The 12,346-nt window shown below is 42.5% G+C and overlaps 2 protein-coding genes across 2 annotated transcripts; one reads left to right on the top strand and one right to left on the bottom strand.

The window, feature by feature from the left end:
* Positions 1 to 241: 241 nt before the first annotated feature.
* Positions 242 to 4,945, bottom strand: pbx2 (pre-B-cell leukemia homeobox 2; the record flags this gene model as incomplete). Its single annotated transcript, XM_071521987.1, has 6 exons — positions 4,666 to 4,945; positions 3,889 to 3,962; positions 3,046 to 3,290; positions 1,959 to 2,149; positions 774 to 909; positions 242 to 470 (listed from the first exon to the last, which is right to left on the bottom strand). Coding segments are annotated over exons 1-6 (1,117 nt in total), but the record flags the coding sequence as incomplete, so codon positions are not given.
* A 223-nt stretch (positions 4,946 to 5,168) lies between these two features.
* Positions 5,169 to 10,764, top strand: LOC139646085 (G-protein-signaling modulator 1). The gene is made up of 6 exons (XM_071521989.1): positions 5,169 to 5,199; positions 5,969 to 6,061; positions 6,569 to 7,111; positions 7,408 to 7,573; positions 7,856 to 8,085; positions 8,632 to 10,764. Exons 3-6 carry the CDS (start codon positions 6,587 to 6,589, stop codon positions 8,770 to 8,772), a joined length of 1,062 nt encoding a protein of 353 aa, XP_071378090.1. The 5' UTR covers positions 5,169 to 5,199; positions 5,969 to 6,061; positions 6,569 to 6,586; the 3' UTR covers positions 8,773 to 10,764.
* The last annotated feature ends 1,582 nt before the right edge of the window (positions 10,765 to 12,346 follow it).

Below are 12,346 nucleotides of genomic sequence, written 5' to 3'. Positions count from 1 at the left end.
GTTAGCTAGTGGCCACAGTGCAGGGAAGTCATGGAAACAACAACAACAATGGCAGAAACCAGTGAGAAAAGAAAGAAAAGCAAAACTAAATGTGTTATCAGCCTTGCTTTTCTAATTGTTGCGTTGCATTTGTCGTCTGCTTCTTCACCGCCTGTGGTGTCTTTTCGGATGCCGGTTACCTCAACCTCAGGCTAGATGACAGCTCGTAAAGATGAGTGACAGGTGTTGGAATTTCACAAACTGAGGACGAGGAGGGCGGGGCTAACAATACACTTCACTGCCTCTAGGTGAGAACCTGCATGCTGTAGCTTTAATTGTCTTGTGGTACCTGTGGAGTTGGGAGTGTGCGGTGAGTCCTCGTTCTGCGTGGCGCCCAAGGCCGTCTTCATGGCATAGATGTTGGCCTCCTCCTGGAACTTGCCAATGTTTTTCTTGTAGCGGATTCTCTTGTTGCCGAACCAGTTGGACACCTAGTGGTAGACAGACAATACAAGGCTCAGTCTACATTTTCCAGTCGGAGAGTTCATAGGTCAAACGAAGAATCTTACTTAAGAGATCATCACTGGTTTATCTCTAAGTCTAGGTAACTTGCCCATTTATCTGTTAGAAGACACAAAGAAACTGAAAAACACACCACCTCAAAAACCTTCAATAGTCCTCTTGGATGTGATCAGGAACACCCAAAAGCAGGACAAGCAAATTAATAAAACCCAAGATCCTGCAACACCCAGAAAAAATAATTCCTGCGTGTTCTTATAAGTGCAGCGGTTTACCTGAGAAACAGTGATTCCACATTGTTTGGCAAGTTCTTCTTTGGCCTCTTCACTGGGGTATGGGTTGGACAGGTGGGAGTAGAAATACTCATTCAGGACCTCTGTGGCCTGCTTGCTGAAGTTACGCCTCTTGCGTCTGATAAGACACAAACAGGCGATGAGTGGTGGAAAAAAACAGGTGTTTATTTCCATGGTTAGTGATGACGTGTCTTTCTCGTCATCTGTTGTCATTTGTGGGTTTCAACGGTATTGTGGCACTCTTACTGTCATGCACTGCACAAGTGCATATAAAGCCTTCTTCACCATGACACTCGCACGCCAACACACAGCTTGAGACTCAGTCAGGGATGATATCGTGGGTATAGTCCCACCCCAAACACACACACACAACACACACTTCCACAGTGTTCCTCATGTTAGTTAGTATATGCTCCAAAAAAAAAAATCATACTGACAAAAAATATTAAAAAGAGCAAATGAGCAATTTGACATTTTACTTCCAAGCACAGGCTCCCCTTGGAAAAAATGTTACTGTAGAGCCCTGCACACACACACACACACACACACACACACAGGGTTCTGTAATGCTACCATTTTAGCAGCATATACTAAAAATTACCACTCCCAGCAGTGTAGTAGCTGTTGAGGAGATGGGGATATTCTGACCCTACTGCCCATATGTGTAGTGATAACTGGGCTGATAAAATCAATTATAGCAGGCTGGCAGCAGCCTAAAAGGTGAGAGAAGCAGAGTTGTGATCTTAAAGGAATAGTTCACCCAAAAATGAAAATTCTGTCCGTATCTACTCACCCTCACGACATAGACCTGTACTGTAGTGAAGATTTGCGCTAAATAATGTGTAATTGTAAGTGTAAATACAGGTCTTTTCCACTCACTGTCCAATTATTTGACTTCAGGAGACTTGGATTATGCTGCACAAGCTGTATGGAGTAATTTTATGTTCAATTTTTGCTCTTTTTAGAACACTTTGGAACCGGACCCCATTGACTTCTGTTGTTTAAGAGAAGACTTTTTGGGTGAACTATTCCTTTAAGGTCCCTGGTTTAAATGCCTGGACTGGCTGGAGAAATATGGGCAGGGAAAAACCAACTAACCGTCGTTGTGCCCTTGCCCTGGGAAGTGCCCTAAAGTGAAAAAAAAACAAATTCCACCCACACACCTACCTGGCATCAAGGAAACGGGAGCGCAGGATCATGACTGCTTCACAGGTGCTCTGCTTAAGCTGCGTCTGGATGGAGCTGAACTTGCGGTGGATGATGGCCACCATGCGCTCGATCTCCCGCGGAGACACGGGCCGCGTGCGCGACTGCTCCCTCAGCAGGTTCATCACATGTGTGGTGAACTCGCTGCAGGCCTGGGAGGGGGGGGGGAACAAGAGGAAGGAGGTTGGAGGTATGGAAATGCAGCTAGGGGTGTTATTTCTTTTTAGTTTGCTGGGGTTAGTAAAGCCTATATATATGTTTAATACTGACTGTCCTGCCTCATTCTGTATAACAGAAAATGTCATTTCACGTTAAAATATAGTGGGAAATTTGTTGGTTTAATGTTGCCTTGCTTATCGGTACACATGCATAACTTATTATTATTTAAGCCTTTCACTAATTGTTAGGGTCCACTGGTAAATTTGCCATTCGTACAATCCACAAAGCAGCTGATTTCAATAGAACTTTATTAAAAACGGGCTGCCTGGTGGATTATATGTATTGCAAATTTAATAGTGGACCATAACAATTTGGAAAAGGTCTTTGAGTTGTAGGAGGTATGTGCTGCATGTTGCTGATAAGCAAAGCAACATTATACTGCCGGATTTCACAATGGAGTTTGAATAACATTCACTTCCATACAAGGAGAGAACAGCAGGCATTGGGGCTACACTAAGGTTAGAGTATCTAGTTTTAATGACTTGGTTGTGTTGGTATTATAGTCTTAAGAAGCCTGCTGTCATGGAGAGATATGGAGCTTATACCTAGTTTGTTTACAATGACTAATAATGTTTTTATCTACTGCACATGGGCAAAAGCGGTTTCCCAAGCTAAGGCAAAACTCAGTCAGGGAAATGTAACTTTGGATTTTACACAGCAATTACAGAGCAGCTGCTGTCATCTCCAAAACACAAAATATCTAACAACAGAGTGTGATCGTGAACCCTAGACCTAAGATACACCTGCATTAAGCTTCTAGAGGGCAGCTTCAGTATAGGCAAGCGTGTACAGGCAGAGTCAGCGCTCGTCTCCTGTTGCGACACGGTACCTGCTCATATTTCTCCAGCTCAGTGTGGTAGATACTGCGAATCTGGCTCAACTTGCTTTTGTAGTCGGAGTGCTCCAGCGAGCTGTCGGGCGACATCCCTCCTGAGCTGGTGGCGGCCGACACGGCGGCGGCCGCCCCGCCCCCCTTCTCCGGCCCGGCCACACCCTCCGCCAGCAGCATGTTGTCGAGCCGCACCAGCTGCGGATCCTGAGGCTCCTCCTCCTGAGCGTTCCTCATGGACAGACCTGTCATTCAGATGAGTGTCAATCTCCGCTGGTTTTGTGGGTGAAATGTCAACAGTGAAAATGTGAATGTGTTCACTGATGTCTATGCTGGAGTCAGGTTCTGTTTTAAGCAGCTAAAGAGGAGTTTACATTCTACAGAAAAGAATAAGATCAAATTCTATTCTTACATAACACAGATGACATTAGCTAACATTAGTTTTGACTTTCTTATTATTATTTAGTTACAAACTGATACAAGGAGTTAATTCTCAATGGTTAATTTATGAGAAACTTCAACAAAAACAGTACAGGATGAATTATATTAGTAATTGATAGTGATTTTTGGGTCTTATGCATAGACTGTAACGCTGTCCGGAATTGGATACAGTTACGTTAGAAACTAATACAAGGAGTTAAATCATGCTTAATTCTTGATGTTTCTGAGTTTTTGATGACATAGTTGGCCAGAGTTTAACGTACACGGACCCAGGACAAAGTCAACTGTCTCAAAATAGTGAATGCATGAGGCAAAAGCACAACGCTCGTCAAACTTTGCATAAGCTTAAGATTAAATGAGTTGTTTATAATGACAACATCAAAACTAGTGTAATAACTTTACCAGATTTTTCCTTGATCTCGCACAAAACGCTGAACAGTGCAGGTTTCATTCGGTGACAGTTCAATGCATGTTTCCTGTGCAGGAAGAGAAGAACATGACTTGTAGCTAGCAGGACAGCAGGCTAACTTTAGCCAGTCGTGGAGTGACAACTTGCAATTTGACCAAAACAAACAAGACAAATGAAGTGACAGCCCAGCCACCATTAGCATGGCTAATTTAGCAGACGTTAGCTTGTGGCTAGCTTGTGGCTATGAAGGTAACTGTTGACTGGCTAGCTTGGAGCTTATGATAGACATTTAGCTTAGTGGTATTTTCAATTGTTTGCGATCTCATATGTGTCTGGTTTCAATTTGTCCACAAAACAGTTACATATTGTTTGCTATGCTACAGTCGTGCTAATATTAACATTAACCTAACATAGCGCCTGCTGGTAAGTTAAGCCCTGGTTACCGCTGGGTTAGCCAACAATTAGCCTAGCCAGCTAACAATAGCAACGGTTTTTTTTTCTTTTCGATCACCCACTATGAAACGAATGCTTGCAAATATGAACAACAAAACAAACTCGTAGGCTATCCCAACTACATTTGAATCGGAATAGGTTATAGTAAAAGTAACTATTTTTTTCGTTACCTACCGATAATTTGTACAACTAGCACTACTGGCTAAATAACCCAAACAATAGATCGAAGTTCAGGAAACTTTGGCGGACGGAGTCAACGAAACGACAAAACTGCAGCCTAAATAACGTTAAATTTAAAATTCAAAGTTGTCACTAACTTTGCTTGTGCCTCGTCCAAACTTTGGTCGGTGATGGTCATTATTTGTTGCAGTATGTCACCAATATCTCTGCGGGTTTCATGTCCGTTTTCTGTGCCTTCGAGGCCCGGGTCTCCTCCGTCGGACCGGTGCTGGGAAGGTTGGTGAACCGAGTTAAGAGCATGCATCCCGGGGTGGCCGCTCATGCCAAGTCCCCGGCCGTTGGAGGGCCCGTTGCCCGTGAGAGGCTGCTGCTGCAACATCTTCAGCGACGCACAGTGGCGACGACTGCTGCCCGACTGTGCTCACACACACACACACACACACACACACACACACACACACACACACACACACACACACACACACACACACACACACACACACACACACACACACAAAAAACACTACCACATCTGAGGCAGCACCAGGGTCCCCTAGCGATTGATAGAAAAAGGTACAAGCCGTATAAATACATTACAAAATTTGACAGTGAATGCTTTTCTGTGGTGGCAGAGGAGTAGCTGTGAGTCTGGGCTGCTGCATCCAAACCAGGTAAAACCACTTTGTTCAATGTAAAATAAAGAGCAAAGCTACACTATTCTCAACATTTCAGTTAGAAAAGAGAAGCAGAGAGAGAGAGTGTGTGTGTGTGTGTGTGTGTTTGTGTGTGTGTGTGCGCATGCCTCTGTGTCTGTCAGAGATTAGATGAAATCTACTGAAGTTTAGATAGGGTCTATAGTCTAATCTAAAAGTCTATAATTACTGAGCCTGGCTCTAAGCATAAACTGAAAAACAATGAACACCCTCCTCTAAGAAGTTATTTTGTAGTTTCTCAAGTCAAAAGTGATCATCTCACTCTGACAGTTTCTCTCACTTGTCTAAGTCTACTTCTCTTTTTAGCTTCAAGTCAACAGGATGTGTGCCAAAACCACAGCAGTGTCAGAAAAACAAGGCGCCTGTTTCAACATGTTGCAGTCTGCTCTGACATAATCAAAAGAGCACTGAAAGCAGCAGCTGCCTATCGCTGCTTAGACAGTTTTAAGTTGATCTCAAACAATAAACCCTTGCTTTGTGAACATATTGAGGCTGTCTAAACGCACGGGGCTCCTTTTGCTTTTCACAGTAATATTTCATAATAGCATGACACGGACAGATGTGGGCTAAATAAATAGGGGTGGGTTGGGGTAAGAGGAACAGGAAGAGAGAAAGCGAGAGAGAGAGAGAGAGAAAAGGTAGTTAGGCAGGCAGAAAAGGGCGAGAGCTTGTCACGTCGGCATGTGAAACCGTATTCATACCAGATTTTTTTTTTTTCTTCATAAAGATATTTGACAAGTGACAAGTCAAAAATGCTGTTCTCAGTCTGTGTTGACTTCAAGAGATGATGCTTTTCAGAGACTAATTACAAAAGATAAAGGTAAGAGAAAATAAAATACTGAACTTTTTACATTTTTTCTGTGATACACAAGGCAACATTCTGGGCAACATGACAGGGCAATGTACAACAGGAATTCCAGTGATACTAAGGGCAAAATATACAGTAGAATTCATCTGAGCAACAAGAAGTTGACATTTTCTCAGACAATGTTGTCATACAAGTTTGTCCATATTGTTGCCCAACGTATCGAGGCCCTTTGAAAGTGTTTTAGTCGACAGACAGGAAAATATTACTTGCAGTTGGATTTTCGACTTAAACATCTGTAGACTACATGCTAGAACCTGCCAATCTGGTTTCTCATACATTTTCTTAGAAGAGATAAGCACAGCTGCTCATTCTGCATGTCATTCCAGCGAGTTAAGGCTTGACATGTGTGATCTTATTTGAATATCTGTATTGTTCTCAGAAATATCAACACCAGAGACCCTAGTCAATGGGAGTCATTGGCATAATAGTTCACTGTTTCTGTGTGTCTTCCCCCGTCAGGTTTTGACAGAGAGCTTAATGGACTGCACAGAGGTCAAAGTTGAAATGGATGAAGAGGGGCGGCTGGAACCTCTTGTCATCACCGAAGAGGGGGATGTGACTGAGGGTGTCGCTGAAAGAGGGGCGGTCAGCAGTTTGGCTGTCAGCAGCGGAGAGTCAGTGCTCAAAAAGGAAGATGGACAGACTGGAGAGGACAAGACTGAAGAAAATATAAAAAGTGAATCGTGCTTAGAAGAGGAGAGGCTACCAAAGCAACAAACCATGACAGAGGAAGAGAACAGAGGAGAGTTTGGTGGGGATGAAGAGGATAAAGTTGGTAGGCCAAAAGAAACTGAAAGCACGAATGATGGACAGAACGGAGATGATAAAGAGAAGGAAGGGCAGACGCAGGAGGAGATGAGGATTAAGGAAATACCTGGGGAAACCAGAGACACAGAAGAAGACACGGTCGCACCAACAGATCCTCAAGGGGACATAAATGGACTTACTTCCTCTGACCAGCCGTCCGAGGGAACACAGAGGGAACAGGATGATCAAAAACAGGTTTGTGATACTGTAATTTCACTTGAGTCTTGCCTTGTGCCCCAACATCACCTTTACAGTAACTCAGTTAGCAAGTGCTGCCGTGAACAAAGTGTCTGTTCTTACTGTTCTCGACTTTCTAAACTAGCCACCATGTACTTGAAAAACATTCTGTAAAAGCGTACGTGGGTGTAGAGCGAAGAATACTTTTGCTGTGCCAACAAACACAGCCGGTGCCACTCACTGTGAGCCTGAAACCTCTCCTCCCTCCCTCCCTCTCTCTCTCTCTCTCTGCCACCCACCCCTGTCTTTCTCAGGCTCACCGGTTAACCCCTGACTTCCCGGAGGCGCTGTACGAGCTGCTCTGCACCCTGCAGGAGGGGAGGCGGCTCAATGACCAGCGCTGCTCCTTCAGGCTGGAGGGTGGCCTCGTGCGGAGGAGGTGCCACTCTGAGCCCAACACCACCAAGCCTGCTAAGAGAGGTGAGAGGGCGTAGAGAGAAGCTGCTGCGCTTTACAGTGGTTTACAAGTGACAACAAAACTGATGCAACTCCATGCGTTCGCCTCCACATAGTGATTCTGAGTCTGACTCATGCTGATCAAGCTGAAACAACATGAAACCACTGCAGCTCAGGAGTCTTTTGAAACTCGAGCGAGCATATAGCATATTTCCATGTATTTCTTTCTCCAGAATATGAGAATTAATGACCACGGCAAGTCTCCTGTCACCTAAATATGGCGTCTCCTGTCTCCATTCCCCACAGTCGTCTTCTCCTCCATGACTTCGCTGCAAAAGGAGGAGTTCTTTGAGCTGGTGGCCACCGCTCAGGCCCGCCGGCTGGACGACCAGAGGGCAGAGCTCGACAGGTCTCCACCCCCAAAACCAAAAGCCAGAAGTTTCAGAGGCAGCTTAAAGCAACTCTCTATTGTGAGAAAGCCTGCTCCGCTTCCTGTGCCCAAAGAGGACCTGTACAACATGATTCTCACCACGCAAGTAAGCAGGCCGAACTAGGGCGGGGCGATAAGTCAATATTATCGTTTATCATCTTTCAGTGGAACCGTATCGTGATGATATGGGGATTTTGGGATATCGTGACGCACAATTCTGCTGCCTAAATTGATAACACGCAAAATTTATTTTAAAACTCTGACAAAATGAGATATGAAACATTTTAATTATTTGAAAATTTCTTAGTTTCGTTTCGTTTCGTTTTATTTAACATCACACCTAACATTACCATTCGGTTCAATGGGATGAACATTCATTTGATTATTTGCCGTATGATTTTGCATACGTGAGTCATATTGTGATATATATATCGACATAGAAAAAAATCAGTATGATCGGCTGAACTAGCAAGTTTAAACATTTTGATTGGTGACATAAGGAGGAGACAGCCGTGTTTCTTGGAAAATGAATTACAGAAAGTGTCTTAGTGTGTCATGTCAGTGCTAGTGGAGAGTTATTTGACTGCAGGCATCATTTCATGCATTCAGACATTGGTTAACATTACCCCCTCTCCCCACCCACCCCTCCCAGGCCCAGGGCAGACTGGAGGACCAGCGTAGCAGGGCTCCAGGCCCCATGGACGATGAGGACTTCTTCTCCCTGTTGCTGAGGGTCCAGGGGGGACGCATGGAGGAGCAGAGGACTGAGCTGCCGCGCATACTGCAAACCTGAGACAGAGGGACACTGTGGAGCTAGCATGGCTGCAGGAGGAGCCATCACATGCAGTGTAACCTTAGTTTGATTGCCTTGTAAAAGAGGGTTTGTTGTTCACCCAAATGATGCTTTCTTAGAGGGGATTGTTCACCCTTTGGATTACCTTGTTCACAGCTTGTTATCACCTCTGGACCAGCTTGCTTTCTGGTCTACTGATAGTATTGTACAGTGATAAGACTATTGAAATTGTAGCACAACGCTAATGTTTGAGCAACAGAGCTTTTAATGTGAACTGATGAGATTGTGCAGTCCAGTGCTAGTTGGGTCAGTCTTTCTGAATGAACAAGATCAATAGAAATGCTTTCTTATCTTGCCAAATTTTATATTTCATTGAATGGCTGGAAGATGTGTGGTTGAGTGGTTTTGTGTGTGTTCCTGTTCTTTATGTGTAGGAGGCAGTCTACTGGTCCCTAGTATTTTTCCTTATTTGTACAGTAGACGTGAAAAAGAGCGGGGGCGGTAGTGAAGAGATAATAGCGTGGATTGAGAATCAGACCCAGCCAAGGCCACACAGTGTTTAATTGTATTTGGAAAATACTCCTCTGGAGAATAAACAAAATATGTATCTGAGCCATTTTTTTTTAAAGACTTTTGCATTTATCCATTTATTCAACTTTCCCAAAATGTTGCCATATGAAAAAGAGATTTAAGATATTCCCTAATGATGAGACCATTAGAAGTAATTATTTCGTTTTACTTTACCAAACACACAGTAGCGTTTGATTACTGAGATGGAGATATAGTTAGCAATTTTGCGTTGGCGTTCGGAGTGACGCTAACAAAGACGTGTGCCATCCTCTCTGTTATTTTCAACATTACTCATCACTCCCTTGCAAGGTGAGGTTTCCAGATAGCGTATCATGTTATATTATCTTCTTGCAACATCCTATTGAAAAACAAAACATTCAAAGAACCAAAGACAATTAGCTTGTAATGTTTCCATTTAGGATATGAGGCCAAATGAAACAAAGGTGTTAGGTAAAGGTGTTCATTTTTACTAAATTAATGGACTGTTATCTTCAAGTTCCACAAGTTTGGTTTTCATTATTCTTGACCTCTAAAAAGGAAAGAGTAGACACTTAATCTCAACCTATACTGATATTGATTTTCCCCACTCGAAAATAGCCTTAAATTCCAATTATAAGTAAAAAAAAAAAAACTATACTGTGTATTTTAATCAATATTTATGTGGATAAGTGGAATCAACCAAAGAAAGCTTTGACATAAAAACAAGGTGGTATCTAAGAAGTTCCCCTTATTTCTCAATAACACTCCTCTACAGGACCCGCTGCTAAGGGCAACATGGTCATCGTTATATTAAAGCCTTCCACACGCTCCACACGCTGGTTTCTAATGAGCCTGCATAACTGTTGAGGGCCAAATCCGGGGCCACACTGCGTCAAAGAGCAGAGGGGCCTCCTGGAACCCGTGACCTCCTCTGGTGTGTCCAGCTAGAGAGGAAAACTTTAGGAGGAAGTCCCGGGCAGTGTGGGCGGGCGGGGGAGGTGAGAGGTGATGTGTTACTTCCTCAAACGGTGCAGAATTATCTACAGTAAATACTGCTGGTCACTGTGTGATAGCAACACTTTGAATGACACCGTCGGTTTGAAATGCTACTGGGGTTGTGAAATATGTTTCTATGGCTTTCTACAGCCACTATGTGTAATGTTGTAAGCCATTATATTAGTTTTGCAGGGTGTAACAGGAGAAAATGTTAGGTGTGGCCAGTCTCTGTATGAGATAAAGGTGTATAATCCAATATAATTGGTTTGCACAACACTTGAAGTCAAAATGAAAAATCACTTTTTGAGATATGCCAACCGCATTCTCTCAGCTATGCATGATAAAGTTATTGGGTAATGTCCCTCCACACAGCTAGCCTACTGTCAAACTTTTGATATGACTCAAAGTACAAAAGAGGGATTGAATATGTAGAACCAGTTGTCAAAATATTACCCTTCAAGAATCAAAGCATGTGTCTTATGTTTTTTTTTTTTTTGCTTGAAAGCTCACAGCGAGATCGCAGTAGTGAGATAAAAGTAATTCCTGTTTTGTGTATGTGTGGCAGGTGGAGTGTAGTGTGATGTCTGTAAAAACAAACTTTTTAGCAGTTATTTATGTATAGTTATTTATCTTTTTTATCTGTATTATTTAATCATATTTTTCTAAAAAGATAAATAATGTAAGCAAGTCAGTCTATAGGTGATTCATAGACTTTTTCTGGCTTGGTCCTCACTTTAGTAGACCAGCAATAATATGCTTACATCCACATACAAAGAGCAAAATATAAGTCAAACAGCAGAACAATAAGAATTACCTCTAAAGGTCATATATTATTGTTAAATGATCAAACAACATTTTAAATCTGATCAACAAATTTTGGAGTGAAAGATTTGAGTTTCAGATGTAAGGTCAAAGGTCAAGATGTATCTTCAGGTTCTTGACAGTGAGGAGGCTCTGTCATATTGATCTCAGTTCCTGCTTCCCTCTCTTTCTTCTCCATATAATCAAGTAGTATAGTAGTAGATAAAGACTGACGCATGTTTCAAACAAAGAAGAGGAACAGAGGGGGAAAAAAATGCACGTGCAACAAAAAAGAAAGCACACTCAGTTGTTCAGTTGAGTTTCAGAGGAATGCAAGAGGTGAAAAAAAAACATGAATTGTGAAAGAATCAAACAGAAAGAAACATCAGCAGGCCAACTAACCACATTAAGGTTCCACTTTTGAGCTGCTAGTGTGGAAATAGTGTGCACACAAGGGTTGATAAATCAAATTCCCAATGTATCGAGAATCACATATTGGCCCAGTGAACATTTTTTTATTACTATTATTTGTATTTCACATGGCTGACCAAATCACTCCAGTGGTGTGGGAGTTTTTTACTCAACCAGCTTCAGGTGTCATCTATAAAACCTAATGAAACCTGCCTCACCCACCTGAGAAAATGTCATTAATATGGGTCTCAATGGAGAGTTTTAGTGTCCCATGATGGTCTAAATGCTGTTTCAGAGGATTTTCCACCCTGATAAGAGCAAATTATTATTATTATCACTGGATCCTTCTAAGTTGGAGGGATTTTTGGGGCATGAAAATGGTAAAGAATTAAAGAATACTGACATAAAATATCAGCTATCAGCAGCTGCAATCCAATAATAACAGTATATCAGCATTCAAAAACCCATATTGGTCAAACCCTAGTGTACACATTACTACTGCCAGGTAATGGATGGGCTGCAATGGCTTGATAGCTGTGTCTGACTCACACAGAAGATAGTTTGAAATGCACAGGTCAGGAAATAAGTTTTATAAAAGGGATATTTTGAGACAAAATCTCTCCTCAGATGGTGGGTCGCTGTCACACATACTGTTCAAGGATCCTTGATATGAAATGCTTTGCTGAATACTCAAGTCTGATTGGCCAATGAACGCATAGGTCTGTTATTTCTGAATGACAGACAGCTGTTTTAATCATATCACTCAATTTTGTCCATTTCTAATCAAATGAACTGTGACACCTTTTTGTGCCAAAAA

The sequence above is a fragment of the Centroberyx affinis genome, unplaced genomic scaffold, assembly GCF_046629955.1.
Source record: "Centroberyx affinis isolate AG114_WGS23_722 - 3 ecotype Tasmania unplaced genomic scaffold, CSIRO-AGI_Caff_v1 ptg000948l_1, whole genome shotgun sequence".
NCBI classification, from domain to species: Eukaryota; Metazoa; Chordata; class Actinopteri; order Beryciformes; family Berycidae; genus Centroberyx; species Centroberyx affinis.
Note: the sequence above shows the minus strand (reverse complement) of the source record. Positions and strands in the feature narration are given on the sequence as shown.

Excerpts from the sequence above, each read along its gene's own strand:
- LOC139646085 (XM_071521989.1), top strand. The coding sequence starts at position 6,587 with ATGGACTGCACAGAGGTCAAAGTTGAAATGGATGAAGAGGGGCGGCTG. Across the intron at positions 7,112-7,407 it reads AACAGGATGATCAAAAACAG|GCTCACCGGTTAACCCCTGA; the intron begins GTTTGTGATACT and ends TGTCTTTCTCAG. Across the intron at positions 7,574-7,855 it reads CACCAAGCCTGCTAAGAGAG|TCGTCTTCTCCTCCATGACT; the intron begins GTGAGAGGGCGT and ends CATTCCCCACAG.